Here is a 26,034-nt window from a genome sequence, read left to right as displayed (position 1 = left end):
CACTATCAGTAATTGCCATGGTAATTTATCATGTAGTATATAATAGGGTATCTGGGAAAAATGAGTGACCTTTGTCTGATGATGCAGAGTCATTTCAAAGGGAGTGTCTTTGTGTGTCAGGCCTGGGTTAAAATACATGTGTATTTGAGTATTTGTTATTTAAATACATTTTTCTGTGTATTTTAGTATTTTCTAATACACAGCCCAAAACAAGTACTTGTATGAGTATTTGAATGGTTATTTGTAAAAACCAATTAGTCAACCAAATTGTAATTTGAAAGTATTTTCAAATACTATTTTCAAATACCTGGGTTAAATGCATGGGAGTGTATTTGAGTCCAAATATTTGAGTATTTACATTCAACAACTAGTTTTCAAATATAGGTTGAGTACTGGTTTTGAAATGCATTGAAAATGAATTGAAATACCGGAAATAGTATTTGAACCCAGGTCTGGTGTGTCTACTGTATGACTGTAATCAGACACATAAGTCACTCACCACACCCAAAAACAACTGGTTGCCTGGGTCCCCGTTTCTAAATGGAGCATTCTGTATAAAAAGCCCCTTCTATATAAAACCTCTGTGCATCTGCGGTATACTACAAATGACATAGCTAGGAATCTATGCATAGACTACAACAGTACAAAGTCTGTGAACGCACCCAGGGGTGTGGTGTAAAAGCCAACCCCTTCGAAATGCCTTTTGCATGTAATTGACCAAGACAGGTCTTAAATGCAATCCCAGTGATAGAGCTTACAGTCTCCTAATGAGCCAACTAATGAGGAATCAATGGTGACAAATAGCGAAGTGCATCAAAGCAGCTTATCAACAGTGACATTCAAGTACAGTACAGTACAGTACAGTAAAACGGTTTAGGACAGTGTCTGTGGTAGATTTCCTTGTAAGTGAGTGACATCCCTCATTGTGTTTGGTTTCTGTCAGGGCTGACATATCAAACTGTATGGATTTTTATTTTGTATTTAACCTTTATTTTAACTGGGAGTCAACACTGAGACCGAGGGTCTCTTTTCCAATTAAGCCCTGTGTACACAATACACATTGAGATACAATAAACACATTTAAAACTACCCATGCATAAATACATGTTAAAATACACAAAAATACGCAATAAGCAGGATGAGTGTGAATAGGACACCCCGAGACCTGATGGACCTAGCTCTCACGGCTCTCATGATCTGTCTGGTCCAGAGGGCTGCCTGTCTGTCAGCTGGGTGATATACTGTAGCCATCACTGTGTCACTACTGAGAGCCTGGGAGAGAGGACGTGTTCATGTTGATACCCTGTGCTCATGTTGTGGGAGCAATAACTAACACAGGCGAGACAGAGACAGAGAGCGAGATCGTGCGATAGAGAGAATGAAAGCTTGTGTGACTTCTCCCCTAGTGACACAATACCACAAGTCACGTTATTGATGCAGATACAGTACAATGATATTTTTAGGTCTGATGGTTATGAGGTGACCTATTCACCTGAACCACACTACAGGCTTGGAGCCGTGATCTGACTAGAGATACACTCACACATGCATTTATATCAATGGAAGATTTTTTGGGAGGTTTGAGTTATTTATAAGAATCTCAAGTTGTAATGTAACCCTTACTGCTTGTGTCGAGATCTCAAAGCCTACTACATTATAAACATATGATATTGTCTCTAGAGGGAAATTTTGTAGTGGAGGTACCATGCTGTTTCAGTGCAATACTGCTGGTAACCTATGGTACATGACTTTACCATGGACGCTCTTGGAAATTACCCGTCGGAAAAATGCTGTTGGTCTTGCCGTTAGACCTTAACATTCATGCTGTGGCACACAGTAGCAGGTCAGACATGTCCAAAAATGGGAAAAGAAAATATAAAGTTTGGTGGTCAGCATGATGTGTGGCCATGACATCACTCAGTAATCTAAAAATGTCCTGACGACCATGTACAGTAGTGGCCTTCCTGATTCCCTCTCAGCTAATATATAAGTCAACATGATCCCTGTAGCGTCACAGAGGCCTGTAGACATCCAAATATAACATTTAGCATGAGAAAGTCTTCAGTCTTGAAATAAGGGCCATTTGTGATTCAGAAAGAGACTGCAGAGCCCAGAGAATGTTACTTCAATAAAAGCAAAATACTTTGAAGCCTTTTAAATAGCTGGTGTCTTAGGAGATGTGTCAGTGATAGCGTGAGAGTTGAAATGACTAGCTTATCATGTTAACCAACTTCTAGTTACATGACTTATATTGTATAAACCCAACATAGTTTATTAGTTCACAGGAGTCCATAAGGGGCTAGTGTAACAGGTCTGGCACACGTATACAGTGTCTCTATAGACACATAGCCAATATTGGGTTAGTAGAATATTCAAAGCTTACAGTCAACAGGACATATAGAGCAAATAAACAGCGATTGGGAACTGAGGTTCCATTATGTCAGAATTGGACAAGCCTCATTCCAATGAGCTAAATTCCACTAAACACGTAGGAGCTTAATATGATTTAACATATCAGGCATTGGCACAATTATGCCCTATTGTAACTCAATAAGAGCAGCAACAACCTAAAAATAACTAATAACCTCAAAAGGCTATTATGTTTGAAAACGGAAAATGTAAAACAGTGACTTGCACTAAAGAGGGAAAATATGTTTGAGGTAAATTGAGCATTTCAACTGGGTAGGTATTTGAGTGACTAAACAGATAAAGCAATGGCTGGACGTAAAGTGCTGTTTTGATAGAATTGTGACTTCTGTTTTATGACAGTATGTTTTTTTTTGTACAGTAACACTCCACCCCCATTACCCAGAGTTCCTGCTAAGCACTACTTTCACACCCATACAAAATGAGTAGAGCGGAGGCCTGTTAAGTTACCTTATTAAAGTAATTGACTGTGGCCCTGTTAATTTCCCTTTCACTAATGAAGAATGAATCAAATCCTCTCTAAGAATGGAAAGTGAATTCAGAATCAGAGGCAATGGAAAACAGTGAGTAATGACTCAACCTCCACGTCTGTCTGTCTCACAGAGACAGATCACCTCACAGACATAGGAAATGACTGACTGACCAGGAGGAGCTAGTTGTTAATAAGGCACCAGCAGGTCTCTATAACGGTCTGACCTGGGCTAGCCTGTCTCTAGCCTGCATGTTTATAGGCATTGTGGAGGTGTCCATGGCAACTGTGTTTACAGTCTGAAAAAACCTAGAAACACCAACAAGTTCAGCTACATTCGTAACAGAAAACAATTTAGATAAGTACAGGCTTATTTTAAAGGTGTTTATACCTAATACAACTGTGTCTTCAAACCAATTCTTACCCTATTTATTATGCTGTTAATAGATAATGAATGTGCTACACAAGAGGCTCTGAAATGTTTTCATTCAGGCTGTGAAATCCGATTATCTTCCCAGTGGTGGAGCTGCTGCGCTGGGCTATGCTGGCTGTCTGCTGTGCTGGGCAGTCTGACTCAGTCAGATGATAAGAGAGCGAGTGTCTTGCGCTTAAGTCTCCTTGAGAAGGGCAAAGGACCCGACTCCACTCTCCTCTCCTCTCCTCTGACCGATAGCCAATAACAGCAGCGAGGGTCTGCGGCTACCGCTGTGTGGGACATTCACTCCAACCCGGTGTGTGTGTGTGGTTATCTTTGTATGCGTGTAGGAGATATAGCAGGACTTAACCTGTGTATTTGAAGGCCAATTCATCAGATCCACTGCAGCAGCCTATTGCTGCCCTTTCCCTCTCATCGGGCACAGAGCTTTCCCCTCCAGTAACATTGGCCCTAGCAGCTTGACAAATGTCTACTCTTCCCTCCCAGCCAGGCCTGACCCGCTCTCCTCTCTGCCCCCCTCACAGTTGCTCTTATTGGAGACGAGCTCTCTGCTGGCGTGTGCCAGGTTCATGTTTCTCATTTTCGCCAACCTCTCCAGGGACAAGGGGATGGGCTGAGGGTATAAGGAGGGGTGCAGCCGGCAGACAGACGCCCGGGCAGAAACCTGTTTATTCATGCATAAGCTAACCACCGCCCCTCTCCACTACCACCCCACCTCCTCGTCCCGATCAATATGCTAGGCAGCCCACGCAGAGAAAGTCCCTGTTGTCAGGCCACCTGACTGGGACAAGGAGCGTCTGGTCATAAATCGACCTGTTGAGGAGGGGAGGGTAGACAATATGCAGCATCAGCACTACTCTAATACGTCATCCCATTACTCATCCGTCATCTCATTTGCAGATGCCATGTGTGCCGGCACATGCATCGTTTTCCACATACATAGTGCATGATGGGAGAAAATGCCCCTGGGGATGGAGTAAGGCTGAGAGGAGGGGAGAATGCGGCAGTGTGAATAGACATGTTTTTCAATCGTCCATGCTCTCTAGGACATAGACCAACTCTGGCTTGTCAGTCTCTGGCTTACATTAATGGCATCTGCTCCAGATCAGGCCCTGTTACTTTCTGTCACACTACTAGCCACAGGCCCTGACTGTCACAGATGTCATCCCAGAGCAAATGGATTCCTCAGCCCCTCAGAGAGTTCAGCCCCAGTCCTCAGAGAGGATGGAACCAGGGAAGCTCCTCTGTCTCTATTTAGCGGATGAGTGGATACATTTCTGAGGCCTCGTTAACTGACGACGGCCATTTCCATTTCCAGCACTCCCAGTCTCAGAGCTCATTGGAAATGGATACTAATCAGTGTGAAGGAGGGAGAAGGAAGCCCAATCAGATTAAATATGGAGGGGGAAAGGGATCCCAGGGGACCCCAGATGCCCGCTGGCCATTAACAAACATTATCATTAATGTTTCATCCCCATCAGTGGGGTAGAGGAACCCTATTGACGAGCCACACATGCCAGATTGGAGCGAGCCACGGGAGGGGAGGTGGTTTGAAGCACTCCACATGGGGTTAACTCATGAGCACGACATTGGATTTCCTGCTTCATGTGAGCATGGGCACTGAGATTGAGATGGTAGATATGGCTTTAATTGATTGCATCACAAGGCAGGCTTTTCTCCTGAAGACCTCTACACACTGACCTTCAGGGTTCCCAATCAGACAGAGAGTTTTCTTTGGTCTCCATCCTTTTTGGAATACTGAGCAAAAAAAGGCTTTTCCTGTTTGAATCAATTGCACAACATGCAAAGATGCTATAACTTTCGACTTAGAAACTGGAATTGTGTATAAAGAATCAGATTTTGCATCAGTAACCTCAATATTTTTATGAATCAAATGACTCAGAGGACGTTGATGTTGGCGTTTTAAGAGTGTGTGTTTATGCTGAGCGAAGTCCCATTCCCATGAGGCAATCTGCTCCGCCCCTTATAAACAAACAGCAAAATGAGCACGTCTCCAGGGCTAATCACCAGTTGTGTGTTTTATGTGAACGCAGTGAGGGGAAAGGGACAGCCTCTGACGGGGCTCACACAGCCATTCCCTAATGGAAACAATGAAACGTTATGCTCAGAGGGTGCTGCACCAGGTGGCATGCCCTGAGGCACTGTTAGTCAGAGAGCATAACAAGCAGCTTATACAGACTGTTACTTCAAAAACCACGACAGACTCGTTGTTCTGAGGTCCTGTATTGGATACGTGTGTGTGTGTGTGTGTGTGTGTGACTGTGTCGGTGCAGGACTGACACCAATGTCCTACTGTGGATCGCCAATCCCTCTCTGTCAGTCTTGCCATGCAACATTTGTTTAGAATATCCCAATTTCCAAGCCTACTGTAGTGTTGAGCACTTGCTTGCTTACTCAGCATCTTCCCACCTCTCTCCATCCTTCGCTCCTGTCTTTCTCTCCTTCCCACTCCCTCGCTCTCTGAGCAGGTTTAATATGCTCCCCAACCCTGTGCCAGCAGAGAGATATGATTGAGTCCTCCCCTCTCTCTCTGTTAAGCTTGTTAATATCGTCTCTTTGACTGCGGTCACCTCCCTGCTCCTGTCCCAGAGTCCTCTGCTCTTCCACCCTGAACCTGCTGAACTCTGGAAGGGGTGATGAACCCTGAACTCTAACCCCGGCCTCTCCCTAAGACCTGCCTGTCCGTTTCAGACAAAGGACAGGATCACTGAGAGGTGGTTTACTAATAAGACTGACAGCCTAAATAGTGTTGGAGAAACCAACCATCCCTGACAATGTCATCTCTCTGTATCGGTCTGGCATACAGAGGACAAGGTCGTACGCAAATAGTTGAGATAAGTGTTCACTGATATTTCAGCCATCTCACATTAGATAGGGGAATAGGGGAGTGATCCCTACTGAGAGATTCCATGCACAGAAACTGATAGAAGGCTGTCACTAACAGTGAACGTGCACACGTGTGTAGTAGTAGGGGTTTAAATTGTGGTGACTGAAATATTGACACACACTTGTATTCAGGCTGTGATAGCAGACATGACCATGCGAACTCATAAGAAACCCCCACCATTCTGCAAACATCCTAAGAGACTGATCTGCAAACAGAGCCCTTTCCTGAGATTGTGAGCCGTCTGCCTGCTTCTGCTCAGAGCTAAATCATTTTTTTTATTGAACTTCCATTTTCCAAGAGTAGCTGAATACCTCTAGCACACTCAGAGCAATATCAAACTGCTGCTCACCTTATTCACTATGTACTTCTGAATGTACGATTCGAGCCCTCTTCACTTAAATTAGTGTTCTCCTTGGTAACTAGATACTACACCCATACTAATTAGATACGATTAATGTTCTTTACCCTCTCGACTCAAAAACCTTACTCCTTTCTTTGTCTGTTAATTTGCCATCCCAGATATTGCGGTAGGTGTGAATCTTTGACTGGGCTTGAACTCTGAGTGAGGTGAGGTGCGGACAGCTCTGTGGGCTGGTGAGCTAGCCATCCTGCTGTTTGTGATAAAAGACCCCATCCAAGTCCTCCTGGAGGCAGCCGAGTTATACTGAGTCCCATAGAGGGAATAATTACCCTGCCAGCCTCTGAGCTCAGACAGGGATTCAACCGATCAACTGACCATCCTCAGTGGACTTATCTGCTCTCTCTCTCTCTGATACACTCCCCTGTAGCACTGAGGCAGGATAGGAATGCAGTGAACAGCTACAGATACACAGGCTGATTTCAGTAAAGATTGTCTGGGCGGCAAGGAGAAAGGATGCGAGGAATCCAGGAAACGCAATCGAGATTCTCCCTATTAAACTGTGACAATCTGTATAAGAGGTGAGCACTGCAGATTTTCAGCACTGTGTCTGTTGCAACACAAGTCACGATTGAAGAACAAAGCCACATACCGTAGATATGTGACTGCAGTAGCCCCACACTGACCCCTAATGGGCAACTAGTGTACCTACACTGTCTTCTAAACTACAGTCACAGAAAATGGGTTCTTGATCCAGGGTCCTCATACTCTTGTACTGTAGACGTCATATGCTCATTAGTACAGAGAAAACAGGAAGAAACAGTATTCGTAGAGCTCTGGAACCGAGAGGGAAAAAAGACCAATTGTGAAACGGAATTATGAATAGATTGTGAAGAAGAGATAAGGTGATTCCTCCTCATGCAAAAGTAAAACATTCTTTGCAAAACGACCTACTGCAGTCTGTATGTGTGCCAAACACTAATGAATTTCCTCACAATAGGGAACTTCTCTGCCTTAGTCTTGTGGCATTAGACCACAAACTAACCCAACAGATAATCACCTCCACCTGGGCACCACTGCCAGCTAGGGAAGTTCTGGTGCCAGCCTCCCCTGCTGGGTACTCCAGCCTGGCAGAGGTCAGCCTCTACTATGCCCCTCTGGGCCTGTGTGGGGGTTGTGTGTGGCATGAACCCACTTGGCACAGACCAGACACCCTGGCTGGTTGGCACTGGGATATCATAGGATTCCAGTAAAATTAGCTGTCTATGGCTCTGGGCAGAAACAGGCTCTATTATACTGTAGGGATGGTAATCAAGGACTAGGATTGTCTGAGGCTTAACATAGCATGGAAACGTGTAGTCACTTTCATACCTTCCCACGCTACATTCTTATTTACAGACACCACGCTGATCTCCCTCCTACCCTCATCTAGTGTGAAGATCGAGCTCTTAATCACATGGAAAAGGAGGGCTTTGGAAATGGTTTAATACTATTAACACCTTCGGCTGTGTTGGTTATACTACAGAAAAATACAACAAAACATCTTAGTTCACTATGTTTGAGACAACCTTCAAATCGCTGTGTTTTGTTAGTTATGCCATCTGTGAATACCAGTGATTCCAGAGGCAAACTGAAACAGAATTCAATTATCAGGGCTGCCCTTTTCCCCCACACTCCCATAATAACTGCTAATACTGTTAGAGCGTGAGTTCTCATGGATGTTAAGCTTTTATTGCAGTGTGCGGGAGGGCTGGCTGGCTGTGTGTGTTGTGTTTAGTGTGTATAGGCCTGTGTTTTTGTATGAGTGTGCATGCATGTGTGTATACGTGTGTGTATTACTGAGTGTGTGTTTGTGTGCAGGGCTCTAAAGCGACCATTTTAGTCGCATATGCTCCTAAATATTTTGCTGTAAGACCTGAAATGTTTATTTGGGAGCACCAGTGAGCCTATAATAAAATCACCCTGATAATTTATGTAATGATTAGGCTTCGCTGTACCTTTGTTTCCGAGTGCCACAGAGAAAAATAAGTGAGCGGAGATTAGTTAGAGACCATTACTACAGAGAAAATGTATTGTTCCCAGCCCAAACAGTTCAAAAGACAGGACCTGGAGGGAGGGGGGGGGCTCCAAGGTGCCGGAATGCATGATTTTTCTTTTTACCAATTCAGCAGCACAGCGGACAAATCAAATAGGTAGGCTATTATGATGCTGAAATGGACAGCACTTTCTAAAAGGTCCTGATGAATTCACATATAGTACCACTCATTTGCATATTAGAGCCAAAGCCCCCAAAGAAAGCCTGAATTAAAAATGTATTGTGCTGTTATACAATAGCATACATAGCCTATAGCCTTCCTCATATTATGTGCGGCAGAAAAACAAAAAAGGCCATAGATTTAAGATGTATTTGGTACATAATCGGTCTACTGAAAAATTAAACAAACTCTAGTAAATGGCCTTAAGAGTGTGGAATGTATTATTATGCAAACTGTATGGACTAGTTAGATTATTCTACACTAAACGTTCTATCCATGAGGCTGGGAGACAACACTGTAGCGATGATGTTGGTTCATTGATTGTACATAGAGAGTAGTTGGCCTACAATAGTGATATCTATTTGATATAGTAACAGCATCTATTTAATGTTTTATCATTAATAGGCTGAAACATTACCTTACAGAATATCTCACCACTGCGTGTTTCCATTGCAGAAAAATTAAAGAGTCAATCTGATTAAACTCTGATCGTTTTTATTCAGATTTTTGAAATATCGTTCATGCCACGAAAGGTAACGGATGCTGGCAAATAGGTTCTGGAACGCAGCAGTCCAAAACAGAGGTGCAGGATATTGTTCCGGCAGTATCCGGCTCAAATTAAGCACATCGTTTCTAAGGCACCATATGTACTTTAGAATTCATAGCCCCAATATAGGCTATATCTCAATCAATTTAAACAATTATTGTTTCTGGTGCAAAATTGTATGATGTGCTCCTAACTTTAATTCAGTGCTACCAATTAAACATGTTAACTTATAGCCCCGTGTGTTTTGTGTGTGTGCACTGCAGCCTCCTCTCCTCCACCCGAGGCCAGATGTTGGGTCTCAGCCTGCTTCTCTCCTGCTGGGAAGTAAGTACTGAACTGACCTGCCTGCCTGGAGGGATACAGTAGGTGGGAGGAAGGATTTAGTCATCTCTATTCATCTGTACAGATTTCATCTTTGCACTCAGGTGCAAGCCTCTTGAATGAGATGACAAACCCTGGCCATGATTCCATAATTCATCTGTATTGACTGACTGAGGTAGAAAAACAACTGTAGTAGGTTGCAATGCAGGATGCTGCATCGAGATACACTGCGAGTTGCAATGGGCTGCTCTTTTAACTTTGCTGTTATACATTTTATTCATTTAGCAGATGCTCTTATCCAGAGCGACTTACAGTAGTGAGTGCATACATTTTCATATTTGTTCATACTGGTCCCCCGTGGGAATCGAACCGACAACCCTGGCCTTGCAAGTGCCATGCTCTACCAACTGAGCCACACAGGACCGTGCCTCAGTTGGTAGAGAATGTTTACTAGACCTATATATAAGTAATAACCTACAATAACTAGCCACATAAATCTATGGGACAGTATCTGATTAACATGTATCTGATTAGCACTACAAGCTAACTATAGTTCATAAAGGATGTTATTTCCTGCCGTTAAACAGGGGGAGATGTGCTTACAGACAGAGAGCTCTGCTGACTAAGCACTTCCCCCAGCCGGCACAGAGCGCCTATCTGGCAGTGCAGTGGGCTATGTGGTGGAGGAGGTGCAGTGGGCTATGTGGTGGAGGAGGTGCAGTGGGCTATGTGGTGGAGGAGGTGCAGTGGGCTATGTGGTGGAGGAGGTGCAGTGGGCTATGTGGTGGAGGAGGTGCAGTGGGCTATGTGGTGGAGGAGGTGCAGTGGGCTATGTGGTGGAGGAGGTGCAGTGGGCTATGTGGTGGAGGAGGTGCAGTGGGCTATGTGGTGGAGGAGGTGCAGTGGGCTATGTGGTGGAGGAGGTGCAGTGGGCTATGTGGTGGAGGAGGTGCAGCGAGCAACACAGCAACCTCCCCCCACTCTCTCTAGCCTATCCCTCCTCTCTTTTTGTTCTGCTATGTGTCCATATGGCTACGGCCAGCACCAGATGGCTGGTTTATGCATATCTTCTGAGGAACAATCCTCTGCCATGTCAATAAGACTTTTTGCATTATGTATGTAATGTGCAACATGTGAGTGCTAGGTAAGTATATTGCCTCACTGATGAAACATTTGACAGTAAGAGACATGATGTACAGTGTGGAATTCACCTTAGTATACAGTGGGGGGAAAAAGTATTTAGTCAGCCACCAATTGTGCAAGTTCTCCCACTTAAAAAGATGAGAGGCCTGTAATTTTCATCATAGGTACACGTCAACTATGACAGACAAAATGAGAAAAGAAACCCAGAAAATCACATTGTAGGATTTTTAATGAATTTATTTGCAAATTATGGTGGAAAATAAGTATTTGGTCAATAACAAAAGTTTCTCAATACTTTGTTATTTTACATTTACATTTTAGTCATTTAGCAGACGCTCTTATCCAGAGCGACTTACAGTTAGTGAATACATATATACACATATATATATATATATATATTTTTTATACTGGTCCCCCGTGGGAATCGAACCCACAACCCTGGCGTTGCAAACGCCATGCTCTATCAACTGAGCTACATCCCTGCCGGCCATTCCCTCCCCTACCCTGGACAACGCTAGGCCAATTGTGCGCTGCCCATGAGTTATATACCCTTTGTTGGCAATGACACAGGTCAAACATTTTCTGTAAGTCTTCACAAGGTTTTCACACACTGTTGCTGGTATTTTGGCCCATTCCTCCATGCAGATCTCCTCTAGAGCAGTGATGTTTTGGGGCTGTCGCTGGGCAACACAGACTTTCAATTCCCCTCCAAAGATGTTTCTATGGGGTTGTGATCTGGAGACTGGCTAGGCCACTCCAGGACCTTGAAATGCTTCTTACGAAGCCACTCCTTCGTTGCCCGGGCGGTGTGTTTGGGATCATTGTCATGCTGAAAGACCCAGCCACGTTTCATCTTTAATGCCCTTGCTGATGGAAGGAGGTTTTCACTCAAAATCTCACGATACATGGCCCCATTCATTCTTTCCTTTACACGGATCAGTCGTCCTGGTCCCTTTGCAGAAAAACAGCCCCAAAGCATGGTGTTTCCACCCCCATGCTTCACAGTAGGTATGGTGTTCTTTGGATGCAACTCAGCATTCTTTGTCCTCCAGACACGACGAGTTGAGTTTTTACCAAAAAGTTATATTTTGGTTTCATCTGACCATATGACATTCTCCCAATCCTCTTCTGGATCATCCAAATGCACTCTAGCAAACTTCAGATGGGCCTGGACATGTACTGGCTTAAGCAGGGGGACACGTCTGGCACTGCAGGATTTGAGTCCCTGGCGGCGTAGTGTGTTACTGATGGTAGGCTTTGTTACTTTGGTCCCAGCTCTCTGCAGGTCATTCACTAGGTCCCCCCGTGTGGTTCTGGGATTTTTGCTCACCGTTCTTGTGATCATTTTGACCCCACGGGGTGAGATCTTGCGTGGAGCCCCAGATCGAGGGAGATTATCAGTGGTCTTGTATGTCTTCCATTTCCTAATAATTGCTCCCACAGTTGATTTCTTCAAACCAAGCTGCTTACCTATTGCAGATTCAGTCTTCCCAGCCTGGTGCAGGTCTACAATTTTGTTTCTGGTGTCCTTTGACAGCTCTTTGGTCTTGGCCATAGTGGAGTTTGGAGTGTGACTGTTTGAGGTTGTGGACAGGTGTCTTTTATACTGATAACAAGTTCAAACAGGTGCCATTAATACAGGTAACGAGTGGAGGACAGAGGAGCCTCTTAAAGAAGAAGTTACAGGTCTGTGAGAGCCAGAAATCTTGCTTGTTAAAAATTTTTTCAATGTAGGTGACCAAATACTTATTTTCCACCATAATTTGCAAATAAATTCATTAAAAATCCTACAATGTGATTTTCTGGATTTTTTCTCTCTAAATTTGTCTGTCATAGTTGACGTGTACCTATGATGAAAATTACAGGCCTCTCTCATCTTTTTAAGTGGGAGAACTTGCACAATTGGTGGCTGACTAAATACTTTTTTCCCCCACTGTACTTCTGTCAAGTGTTAAGTCTGCAGAAAATACATTCCACCCCTCCCCGATAGTGCTTGACAAGGTCCTCGATTGGGTCTATTGAATTTCAAATCTCAGCCATGAAAACATGTTCTAAACAAAAGGAATGCCTTTTGACTCTTACAGGTAGTAATGTACCTTTATTACAACCTACTAATTATCCTTAGAAGGTATTAGAAAAGTATGAGTAGGTTCCCTAAGGAGAGTTAAGGGTTCGAGACAGGCCTATAGTGGTGGGATGTCTTATGTGTTCAAACTGTCCATCCCTCCTCCAGCCTGCTCTATAGGCCAGAGAGGTTTAATGCCAGGGGGTGTAATGGTGTTTTCACTTGAACTCAACAAGTGGACACGCAATCTGGCAGTAAGCTGTGGTCCACCCTCCTCATCTCCCACAGTGATCAGCCAACCTTACCATCATGGCTCCCAGCTCTGGGCCCGGCTGATATGTGGAAGAAGGCGAGGCCCCCAGTAGAGAGCATGTAGGGGATAAGCTTTTATTTGAGTCTCTTTGGATGAATGCCAGTGACATCTATAGTTTCATAGCCTTACCTAATAGGAAGAAACATGAGCTAGTTGTCAATGCAGAGACACCTTTGCGCCACTTCCTGGAAGTCCAAGCAACCAAGTCACATGATGAGAAGTGGAAGCACTGGCAGGTGGAATCTTCAATGAACATTTATGAGAAGAAGTTCTGGTTAAGTTCTGGACGGGAAGAGTGGCTGACGAAGACGTTGATAAGTATGGAATCTGGTACGGAGTGAGAAAGTACAGGGTAAAGTTGAAGAGGGGAAGGACGGGAGAGCTGTTAGAGGTGCCGAACACAATCTTCTTGGGCCCCTACGGTGGTAGGCTTTTCTACCACGGACAGGTCCTATGTTGCTTCATCAGTAACGTTGCTGACCATCAAGCCAAATAATGCACAACCATCAAGTGCTGGAGCTGTGGATCCCTTGGCCACAAGGCCAGAGAATGTAACACCAGCAAATGGACCCTATGTGACAAAAACGGCCACTCCTTCTTCGATTGCACAGAGTCCTACGCATATAGGAGGAGCGGCAGAGGGAGAAGGGAAGAAGGAGACCGAGTAGAACCACCTCTAGCCCACCCAATGGAGAGAAGACAGGCAGCTTCCAGTGAAGAACCAGCAGGACAGGAACGCAAGCAGCAGAAGCCCAAAGACAAGCAATCTGAGAGAGACCAGTCGGTCATCGAACGAGAAGGAGCGTGAGAGCGCGGAAGGAGACTATTTCGAAAGCGCTTCCTATAGCGAGTACACCAGCAACTATTTTCTTCCTGAGAGCGAGGTTAACATAGGTGAATGGTCCTCCAACAGGGAACCAGAAGGAGTCGGAGACAACGACCGGAAGGCAAGTTCAAATGGAACTAAAAGGGAGACTAACCATTTAAATGAAATGTGGAAGGGGTAAACAATGGAAGATATAATTTGTTTTATTTCTTAAAGAGATACTTCGCAATTTTGGCAATGAGGCCCTTTATCTACTTCCCCAGAGTCAGATGAACTTCTGGATACCATTTTTGTGTTTCTGCTTGTGGTTTGAAGGAAGTTGTGCAATTGCCAACTAGCGTTAGTGCAATGAATGGAAGTCTGTGTGTATCTGATACAGATACACACAGACTTCCATTCATTGCTAACACTAGTTAGCAATTGCACAACTTCCTTCAAACCACACGCAGAGACACAAAAATGGTATCCAGAAGTTCATCTGACTCTGGGGAAGTAGATAACATTCCCAAAATCCTGAAGTATCCCTTTAAAATCAATTCTCAATCCCTTTTCTCTTATGAAATATAAATGTGATGTAATGTATTGTTTTGATGTTAATCACCACTTGATCACAAAAACGAACGAAATATAAACAAAAACAAAGAATCTAAAGCCTATTGAATATGAAATGAAGATATTTTTAACACAAAAAAGCAACAAAACCAGAGATGATGCAAAACAAATGTCTGTATCTCATGAAAGAGAAAATAATCAGAGATATGGGTTTAAAGCTGATCTTGTTAAATAAAAAAAGAATGGTGTGGGGAACGAGGTCTCTGGTCTAACCTGTCCCGATTAGGATTTACAATAATAAGGGAAAAAAATGCTGATGTACCTTCAACTTTATTCAACTTCACAACTCTGTTATAACATGTGCTTGTCTGAGAACTTCAGACTACTGAAACGTTCCTGGTAGTATAGTAAGTCTCAACAGAAATGCACTGAAGAAGTCAGGAGAACAAGACAAAGGAGAATAAATGGCTACAGGCCTGCATGCACACAGCTATGGAGTAAACAGACTGGTTGGTTCCCCTACACACAGGCTCAGTGCTGTATAGACTGCCCAGCTATGATCACACAGACAGACGAGAGAGAGAATTGTCTGTGTTACCAGCTTGCTGGACAGACTGTCGTCTCTCTGAGGGGTTGTACAGTCTCAGGAAAATCAAAGCAGCACTTTGAGTGCAGTGTGGTGTATTTGGTGGCATCATGCTGAACAATAACCAATTGAAAAAGGCACAATCCGATCCCGAATAGTCACCCACCCAACAAAAGCATAGGAAAGTACAGAGTGAGCAGAAACTAAGTCATAACAAATGAATCCATGGTGGCAAATAAACTAAAGAGAGATGTAGATGGACTAGATTGATGTCAAAGCACTGGCACTTGCCTGACATCCTGCCTGACTTAATGGGGTACGACAACATCAAGTCAATGGCCTAACTACTGCAGTGACACAGCTGTTTGTATGTCACACCACCGCAAAATGCATATAGCGTCTGTGTGTAAAACATTATTCCACTGGTCCTGGGTCAGAAAATACAGTCCTAAAGCATGTTAACAAATAAAGCATGTTTATTTCAAACTAAAACAGAATGCACCCAACATCCACCCTCTTTTTTTTGTTAATTGTTTTTTCCTCTGGCTTCCTTTGTCCTTTGAATCACTGCATTATGATGAACAAATCACAGACATTTATTTTGGGGATAACAGGTCATGTTTTTCATCTTTTAGGATGTTCCTTTTTAGAAGCAACTGTACTGTTCTCACTGTACGTAGGCTATATTCTGCTTAGAAACAAGAAGCATATAGGACACCACAAACGCATTCATTTAAAACTTTGCAGCAGCATAATTTAAAAGAAGAGACAAAACAGGCCAGCGACTGCTGTTTAAGTATTCCGTAATCTGGATTCAATCCATTGGAAACAGCCAGGATCCTTACACTCTTCCATAGGAAGGTCAAAGCTCTTTTTCTAATTTACAATTCAAACATTTTGGCAAGCAATTTTCATTAAAGTTCACCTAGCTTAAAATCGTGGGGTAGGGATAACTAAAAAAAGAAAGAAAATAATAACAAACTAAAATCACCATTTAATCAGCTAGCGAGCCATCTATTGAAGTACAACGTTATGTGAGAGATAAAATCAATTGTTAGGTTATCAGACAATATTATGTGAAATACTACCCAGGGTCCCGTGGGTCGCTGACATGAGTACAGAGAAGAGACAACTTTACAAAATGATCTTTACCTACTGAGTGATGATTGTCCCCTCAGTGTCTGTTTTCTCTACCACTGGCTGTTTCTCAGCTTCCTCCATCGGCTCACTCAGTCCATTGTCTACATCCTTTGTGGAGGAGCAAGAGGAGGTGGCATGCTGCGGGGGTTGCTGCTGGTCCAGGGGCTCCGGCAGGCATTGGGGTTCAACAGGGCTGTGTGTGAGGACCAGTGACATTGAGGGGGCAGGAGTGGGGGACAGGGTAGGGGTGGGCTCAGCCACTGCGTCAGTGTCCATCCTCGACCCTGTCCCATTGACCCACTGAGATGGAGGTTCCACCATGGGTTCAGGTTCTTTTATAGGTTCTTCCTGAGGTTTCTCTGGCTCCCCCTGGGTGTCAGTGATCTCATCAGGGATGCTGGGGGCCTGTGGGGACACCTGGGGTGGCGACTGGGCCTGTGGCGGGGACAGGGCCTGGGGTGGTGACTGTGCACGTGCCCGTGATGATGACTGGGCCTGGGGAGGGGACTTTGTCTGGAAAGGGGAATGGGCAGGGGGCGGCGACTGGGCCTGAAGGGAAGCATGGTTTTGGGGTGGTGACTGGTTCTGAGAGGATTGGGTCTGGAACTCTGCCTGGGGCTCAGGACCGGGGAGGGCTTCATTCTTGGCTTGAGTTGGAAACTGGTTGGACTGGGGTGAAGCTTTAGGTGGAGACTGGGATGGGGCTTGAAGAAGAGACTTGGTTGGGACTTGAGATGTTGACCGAGTTAGGAGAGTTGGAGTTTGAAGCAGACCCGGTTTAGTTAGGAGTCCAGGTTTAGGTTGAAGCTTGGACTGTAGTTGCAGCAGGGCCTGAGGTTTGCCTTGGGTCAGGGAGAGGGTTGGGGTCAGGGTAGGAGTAGGGAGCAGGGGTTGTGGTAGAGGGAGAAGGGGTGTCCAGGCTCCACGCTTGTTACGGTCCCGCTCACGTTCCTTCTCCCTCTCCTTTTCTCGCTCTCTCTCCCGGTCACGCTCCTGCTCTCGTTCACGGTTGCCACGCTCACGGCCACGGTCCCTTTCTCTCTCGCGGTCCCTCTCCTTCTCATGGCTGTCTCTCTCACGGCGGTTGCCATTCATCTCCTTCCTGAAGTCAAAGTCCCTGTCCCGTTGCTGCCTGTCCCAAGGGCGCCGGCACTCATCCAAGTCCTGGGGCATGTCAGCATCAGCGAACGGTGCTGCAGCATCAACTCCACCACGACTCCACGCTGGGCCCCCTACAACACCACCGCCACCAGGACCACCAGCACATACTCCTCCTCCTACCCCTCCTGCTGATCCAACGCGGTTCTGGTTCTCAAAGCGGTTGGGGAAGTTCTGCCCCTGGTTGGAGCCAGGGCGCTCTTCCTGGAAGCCCTTGGAGACCCCGGCCGGTGAGCCCCGCATGTCACGCTCATCAAAGTCCCCTCTGGGTGGCCCCCAGCGACTCTGGGTCTGGGGGGTGAAGCCGGCGAGGGCCTGAAGCCGTCCTACCACGCTGTCTCTAGCTGTTTCTCTCACTGGGGTCTGGAGCAGGGCAGGTCTGCCTCCGCCCATACCCCCACCACCAGCTCCTCCACCACCTATACCCATGGACTCTCTGTGCTCCAGTGGAGGGGTCCTCAGCAGGCCTGTGCTCTGCTTCTCCTGGGGCGGAGGGAAGCGGTAGTCTTGGTCCCCCCCCTGCTGGCTGTCGTCAGCTGCAGAGGAAGGCTCGTCCTCAGCCTTGGACATGCTTTCGTTTGGGGGGTTGGGCCCCCGGTTGAAGGCCTCCTCGGCCCTGTTGAAGCGTTCCATCTGGGAGGCCGCTCTGGCCCGGGCCTGGGCATGGAGGGACGCTTCCAGGAGGCTCTGTTGAGACAGGCCCTGCTGCATCAGGAGGGGGAAGCGGGCCCCAGATCCCTGGAGCATAGTAGGCCGGAGGTCCAGCGGCATCAGCCCAGGCATCCTCTGGCCTGGCAGGCCCTGCTGGTGCAGGGGGTGGGTAAGGGAGGCTGAGGGGTGCATCCCCAGAAGACCCATACCACGACTCATTGCATTCTGCATACCTAGAGAGAAGAGGAGCACAATATATTATTTAACAATAAAAAGCAGGTCTTATTAGCAAAGTCTTGACAAAGTGAGAAGCTTTTCAAAAGTCATTAAGAACAAACATCCTCTTACCTTGCAGTACTAACTCTGCAGCGGCATCCATGCCGTCAGCAGATTGGCCCGTCTTGTCATTGGCTCCTTGCTGCGTCTGGACTCCGGGTTGAAGCTGGTTGAAGACCCCTTGTCCAGGGAGGGCAGAAGGCATGAAGCTCCCTGGGATAGTGGCTCCGTATGGGGAGTCCTTCATGCTGTCCTGAGCCTGTGACATGGAGGCCGGCACCAGAGCTGCAGGAGAGGAACAGAACAAATCGGGAAGTATCTTTCCTCAAATAAAGTATTTTTAAATAAAGCAAATCGCTGGCTTCTTACAACATTTTCATATTTATGGCAATATTTACACAAATAGTAATGCAAGTAATGACTTCTACAGACTCAGGTCATGCAGAACTTACATGTAGGAGCTGAGCCCATGCCTGCTTGCTGAGGAACACCTGCTGCCTGCATGAAACCTACAGGAGGGAGAAACACCACACCATTATCTGGATTTTCTAAATAATAAATCACATTTTTAAAATTCAATACTCTTCACTGGCAGCTGCATCAGACTGCTGTGTCTTACCTGGAGGAGGCTGGGAGGCGTTGAACCCTGCTCTGAGGAAGGGGGGCAGGGGGCCGTAGCCTGGCGGGGGCATCGCCATGGAAACAGGGAAGGATGGCGGCACAAGACCCACGGCAGGGACAGCCTGGCGCACAGGGAGCTGAGAGGGGACAGAGAGGAGAGTTAAACTATTAAAATGAGTGATAGGATGAATATGCATTGATCAGCTGTGATTCCTGTAACATAATTTAACAATCAATCACAGAATTTGGAGGAACAATAGTTTTCCACTGATAATCAGGGTTTAAGACAAACACTGTGAAAAAACACAACAGCAACATTAAAATGCTTTGGGTGTTGAGATGTAATATGACTGACGAGTCGAATAAGGCCTTGACCCTGTGTGTGTGGCTAAGTATGCATGTCTGAGCTTAGTAGTAGGGATGAGCATTTTAAATGATTTCACAATTCAAATAATATCATTATATTATTTCTAATATATCCGGATAGTCTAAAAATGTTTAAATGTTTTATTTATTTATGTTTAAACTTCAAATGGAGACTGCGTTGCTGAGCTCTGCTTGTTTCAGCAGGGGCGAGAGAGAAGCAGCGGTGTGTGTGTGAGAGTGAGCGAGGGAGAGAGAGAGAGACGAGAAAGAGACAAGAGAGACGCCAAACCGACTCACGCTAGTTAAGACAAACTTTTGCTGCCGTAGGTTATCTATCATACCATCTGGTAGTGCGCATGTCTTGACTGCATCAAATCACTGTAAAATAGCTAACTACAGAATCCAACAACTCCATATGAAACAACGGCATTGTAGCCTACTCCTTCTCATTTAGCTAACAAATCCATAATATTTATTCCAGTTTGCATTGACTAGAAATCTCCCCCTTCACTTGCTACATGGAGACTCAGACCGTTGCGCCACTTTGATTGACCGACAATAGCAACAATATACAAGTGTGAAATGTATGCATGCTACCGGTGCGTCTTTTCTTATGGGGTGCACGCATGGGTCTCCCGAGTGGCGCAGTGGTCTAAGGCGCAGTGGTCTAAGGCAGTGCAGGCTGTGCCACTAGAGATCCTGGTTCGAATCCAGGCTCTGTTGTAGCCGGCCGTGACCGGGAGACCCATGGGGCGGCACACAATTGGCCCTGCGTCGTCCAGGGTAGGGGAGGGAATGGCCGGCAGGGATGTAGCTCAGTTGATAGAGCATGGTGTTTGCAACGACAGGGTTGTGGGTTCGATTCCCACAGGGGGTATGAAAAAATAATAATAATGTAAGTCGCTCTGGATAAGAGCGTCTGCTAAGTAAATGTAAATGTAAATGTAAATGTAATAAAAAAAACGGTCAAAACTTGTTTTATAACAATGTCAAACGTCATTGTCTACCGTTGTAGGCTATGTAGCAATGTCCCAGATAATTGTATAAAACATTTAGACAATGCCTCTTCATTCTTAAAATAGGCCTATATTTTGGGTATTTAGTTAATCGAATATTAACGTCCGTTCGGATATTCAAATAACCATGCCCATCCCTACTTAGTAGACAGATTAACTCTGAGATTAGTTGTATGCTACTTACCCACAGCCTAAACACTTCCCCCACCTACTGAACCAACCCTTCTCATGAGGCCCACCCAAGAACAAAGAAACGGGCCGTGTATCCTGCATTCACTCAACAACCCTATCAACCCCATCACAAAGGAGTCAGGAAGAGAAACCTGAGGCCAGTCTAAACACTTGAGGCTAAGCACCCCACAGACAGGGCAGGCAGCTAGCACTAATCACAGGAAGACTATGGTGTTCAGTTTCACACCACTGACTGGCCCCATGGTAGACGCTTAGTACAGAGGAAATCGGAGAGAAAGGATGGAAATGTGAGAGGCCCAGTAAATTCTACCCTCACACAAACATTTACAGGATGATGAAAGCAACGCGCAAAACTATGTATTTTTGCTTCAACGTTGAATGTTAGTTTATTGTTAGATCTCTGAGGTTTAGGTACCTGTACGGGCATCATGGAGACCTGTTGGCTGAAGGCCTCTTCCTGGGTCTGTTGGGTGTTGGTGGCTGCTATGGGTTCAACGCTCACAGCCTGGCTCACCGCTTCCTTCATTGGCTCTGGCGCATTCTTGGCTGCTTCCCACTCTACAGTAAAAATAAAATAAAAAATAAGAGGGTTAGAGAAGAAGATTCAATGTACGACAGTCACATACAGTGCCCCTAATTAACAGTGCATTCTGAAATTATTCAGACCCCTTGACTTTTTCCACTTTGTTACGTTACAGCCTTATTCTAAAATGGATGTTTCTTTTTTTTTTTATCGTCAACAATCTACATACAATATCCCATAATCACAGATCAAAAACAGGTTTAGAAATTTTCGCACATTTATTACAAACAAAAAACAGAAATACCTTATTTACGTAAGTATTCAGACACTTTGCTATGAGACTCAAAATTGAGCTCAGGTGCATCCCATTTCCAATTGATCATCCTTGAGATGTTTCTACAACTTGGGAGTCCACCTGTGGTAAATTCAATTGATTGGACATGATTTAGAAAGGCACACACCTGTCTATATAAGGTCCCACAGTTGCCAGTGCATGTCAGAGCAAAAACCAAGAACTGAGGTTGAAGGAATTGTCCGTAGAGCTCTGAGACAGGATTGTGTCGAGGCACAGATCTGGGGAAGGGTAGCGAAAAACGTCTGCAGCATTGAAGGTCCCAAGAACACAGTGGCCTCCATCATTCTTAAAATGTAAAAAGTTTGGAACCACCAAGACTCTTCCTAGAGCTGGCCGTCCGGCCAAACTGAGCAATCGTGGGAGAAGGGCCTTGGTCAGGGAGGTGACCAAGAACCAGATGGTCACTCTGACAGAGCTCCAGAGTTCCTCTGTGGAGATGGGAGAATCTTCCAGAAGGACAACCATCTCTGCAGCACTCCACCAACAAGGCCTTTATGGTAGAGTGGCCAGACAGAAGCAACTCCTCAGTAACAGGCACATGACAGCCCGCTTGGAGTTTGCCAAAAGGCACCGAAAGACTCTCAGACCATGAGAAACAAGATTCTCTGGTCTGATGAAACCAAGATTGAAGTCTTTGGCCTGAATGCCAAGCTTCACGTCTGGAGGAAACCTGGCACCATCCCTAGGGTGAATCATGGTGGTGGCAGCATCATGCCATGGGGATTTTTTTCAGTGGCAGGGACTCCGAGACTAGTCAGGATCAAGGGAAAGATGAACGGAGCAAAGTGCAGAGAGATCCTTGATGAAAACCTGCTCCAGAGCGCTCAGGACCTGAGACTGAGGCGACGGTTCACTTTCCAACAGGACAACGACCCTAAGCACACAGTCAAGACGACGCAGGAGTGGCTTCGGGACAAGTCTTTGAAGGTCCTTTAGTGGCCCAGCCAGAGCCCGGACTTGAACCCGATCTAACATCCCTGGAGAGACCTGAAAATAGTTGTGCAACGACGCTCCCCATCCAACCTGACAGAGCTTACAGCTTTTAATTTTTAATAAATTAGCAACATTTTCTAAAAAACTGTTTTTGCTTTGTCATTATGGGGTATTGTGTGTAGATTGATGAAGGAAAAAAAACAATTTAATCAATTTTAGAATAAGGCTGTAACGTAACAAAATGTGGAAAAAGTAAAGGGGTCTGAATACTTTCCCAATGCAATGTATGTATGTGTGTCTTTTATTTGTAATTGTTTATAAGTAATCATTAGTGTTGATCCTGTGTGTGCTTTGTTTGTATATGACAGAGCATCAGCATGTAGCCTGCTGTGTCTGCTCACCGGCGTTGACAGTCTCCTGGTCGATCATGCCTCCCTCAGCAAAGCCGTCCAGGTCGTCCAGCTTGACCTTCTCCCAGGGTATGTAGGTGACCCCCAGGTCCATGTCCCAGAACTGCTTATACTCTTGCTTCACTCCCTTATTCAGCGCCCACGCAATCTGAACACAGCAAGAGAACACACACATACAGTACATACAATCATCAGGGGATATACATGAAAGAGCAGAAATATCGAGGCCATTTGAGTCGAAACAGGAGAGAATAAAATATGTACCGGCTGGGTTGCTATGAGGTCAGTGGTATGGTAAGCGAGGCGCCCAAGCGATTTAAAAACATTACACATACAGAGGACATGAACTGACTGCAGTCAAATGGCAATCACATCACAGGACAAAATGGAGCGGGGGGACCTTGGCGGCATAGTATAAAAATGAGCAGGAACTGTTATCAAATAAAATTGACTTCACCTTGATGACCTTGGAGACGATCTTGAATGAACCAGTGCTGAGTTTCTGTCTGGCGCGGTAGGCATCCTGTCTATGGACCATACAGATGTAGGCACAGCCGCGAGGAGGGATCATCTATAGAAGGAATGAGATAGAGAGGGGGATGTAGACAAAGAGTGGATGAGAGAGGGAGGAAGAAATTGAGGAGGGAGAAAGTAAGAGGGTTAAGCACTTAATAACCCACAGTAAAGTCAGAACTTGCTAATGAAAAATGCTTGCTCTGGCTTAAAGAGCCAAGTGAGTCCTTTAAACTGGACACAGTTGCGATGATTCATATTTTCCTCAGGTCAGAGGTGACAGAGCTTGCAAAACCACATAATGAGCGGCAGTTAATGGAGTCAACTCAGGCTCACTCTGAGATGGAGAGAGGGAGCTCTACTCACATTGATAGACTCAATCTGACCAAACTCTTCAAATAGGTTGGTGAGGTCCTGCTGACTGGCCTTCTTGTCCACCTGTCCCACCCACAAAGTGGTGCTGCACACTGAGGACACATAGTAGAAAGGAGGTGGTGGTTTAAATTATATTAAAGGTGGTAAGTGTGCACAAAGTCTGGAACCAACAGGACCCTGAATATCTTCTACCCCCAAGCCATAAGACTGCTAAATAGTTAACTAAATAGCTACCCAGACGATCTGCATTGACCCTCTTTGTACTAACTATTTTGACTCATCACATACGCTGCTGCTACTGTTAATTATCTATCCTGTTGCCGTACCTATATGTACATATCCACCTCAATTACCCTGTACTCCTGCACATCGACTCAGTACTGGTACCCCGTGTATATAGCCAAGTTATTGTTACTCATTGTGTACTTTCTATACTTTTTTCTCTCTGCATTGTTGGGAAGGGCCCATAACTAACCATTTCATTGTTAGTCTACACCTGTTGTTTACGAAGAATGTGACAAATAAAATTTGATTTAAAAAATATAAAGATAGAAGTGACTGTGGACATTTCTATGATTAGGGATACACAGAAACATGGTAGGAGTCATTTGTCAAGGTGAAGGGGCCAGCGAAGAGTAAAAAGGTGCCGTATTGAAAGCTCATTACCACTGAGAAACTTGGATCGGATGGGAGGCAGTCCTTTCTTCTGACGCTCTTTCTCTCGCTCGCGGGCTTGTCTCTCGCTGGAGTAGGACCGCGACGACTTCCTCTTCCGCTCTCTGGAGCGTGACCGCGACCGCTTACGGTGTTTCCGTTTCCGAGAGCCTGACCGTGATCTGGACCGTCTCTTCCTGGGAGATCTAGAGTAGAGGGTTCTTTTTAAGGTATTTTGATGCCAGTAGTCATGGTAACTAAAATCAACATGGATGGTGGTGCTATAATCTGTGCCTCTGCAAAGTGTCTCAGGTAGCCTTATGGACGGTTTCTGTCAGAATGGGTCCCTAGACTCACCTCGATCGTGACCTAGACCGTGTTCTTGACCAGCGTGTCGACCATCTTGGACTTCTTGTCCTCTGGTTCGAAGCGCTCTTCCTCCATCTCTGGCCCGTCATCCAGGTCCATGTCCTTTAACACAGGCATCATTACAACAGTGCTCTACTTACAAAGACAACAGAGCTCTAACAATTGCATATATATATATATATATATATATATACTACCAGTCAAAAGTTTGGACACACCTACTCATTCAAGGTTTTTCTTTATTTTTACATTGTAGAATAATAGTGAAGACATCAAAACTATGCCAAGAGTGTCCAAAGCTGTCATTAAGGCAATGGGTGGCTAGTTTGAAGAATCTCAAATATATTTTGATTTGTTTAACACTTTTTTGGTTACTACATGATTTCATGTGTTATTTCATAGTTTTGATGTCTTCACTATTAGTCTACAATGTAGAAAATAGTCAAAATAAAGAAAAACCCTGGAAGGAGTAGGTGTGTCCAAACACTTGACTGGTACTGTATATATCGGTTCAGCCAAAGTCAGTGAGGGAAACAAAGGATTACCTGCTGCTGGTTGTCAATGGAGTCATCCATCTTGTTTTGTGGCGCAGGGTGCTGTGATTGGCTGCTGCTCTGTTGGGGCATGGCCGAGCTCTCAGACCCAAATATTCCATCCTGCCCCTCTATGTTCATGGACTGGAAAAGGTCAAAAGGTTATACTGTCAAGAGGGTTTCAATACATCATGGATGCACACTGGTGAGGGCCCAAAAAGGTGACTTTTTTTTTTGATGCACTGAAACATGCAAAAGATCCTTGCTAGGGGGGATAGAAAATAAATAAAAATAAATATCAGCTTTATAATGCTAATTTCTAGTGAATCCCTTCTTGAAATGCAGGTTTTAACTAATTAAACAACAAAGAATGATCTACATGATCAGTCTCTGTGTGTAAAATAAAAAGTGGTTAATGTGAACCTAACGCACAGCTAAAAAATGTAAGGAAAGCAATTCAATGTTATTTGTTGCCTACACTTTACTGAAAATGACACTCAAGTCCAGAGAAAAAACAATACATTAATATTGCAGTTAGCCATGACAGCCTTCGTAATAGAAAGCTTGTGACCACACACACATCTAAATATTGCACTTGGGAAAAAAACATCTTAAAGTAGAAATAGAATGAAACAAACAGACATTCTATTTTTTCTCTATTCTAGTGGCTACGAATATAGTGGCCACTATAGCAGACATTGATCAAGTGCACAAGGCTATATGTGTGCAAAAATAACATTAAC

General features: G+C 45.0%; 1 protein-coding gene across 1 annotated transcript in view; it reads right to left on the bottom strand.

Moving 5' to 3' along the window:
• Window positions 1-15,664: 15,664 nt before the first annotated feature.
• Window positions 15,665-26,034, bottom strand: part of LOC121545022 (SR-related and CTD-associated factor 8) — a 37,369-nt gene continuing 26,999 nt past the window's right edge. The window contains 12 exon segments of the mRNA XM_041855349.2: window positions 15,665-18,388; window positions 18,504-18,716; window positions 18,884-18,940; window positions 19,051-19,189; window positions 21,042-21,184; window positions 22,839-22,995; window positions 23,305-23,418; window positions 23,727-23,827; window positions 24,402-24,595; window positions 24,747-24,778; window positions 24,780-24,860; window positions 25,304-25,435. Coding sequence (XP_041711283.2) covers window positions 16,359-18,388; window positions 18,504-18,716; window positions 18,884-18,940; window positions 19,051-19,189; window positions 21,042-21,184; window positions 22,839-22,995; window positions 23,305-23,418; window positions 23,727-23,827; window positions 24,402-24,595; window positions 24,747-24,778; window positions 24,780-24,860; window positions 25,304-25,435 — 3,393 coding nt within the window. The 3' untranslated portion in view covers window positions 15,665-16,358.

The sequence above is a fragment of the Coregonus clupeaformis genome, chromosome 29, assembly GCF_020615455.1.
Source record: "Coregonus clupeaformis isolate EN_2021a chromosome 29, ASM2061545v1, whole genome shotgun sequence".
In the NCBI taxonomy this organism is placed as follows: domain Eukaryota; kingdom Metazoa; phylum Chordata; class Actinopteri; order Salmoniformes; family Salmonidae; genus Coregonus; species Coregonus clupeaformis.
The sequence above is the reverse complement of the archived record's forward strand: the minus strand, read 5'-3'. Positions and strand labels throughout refer to the sequence as shown.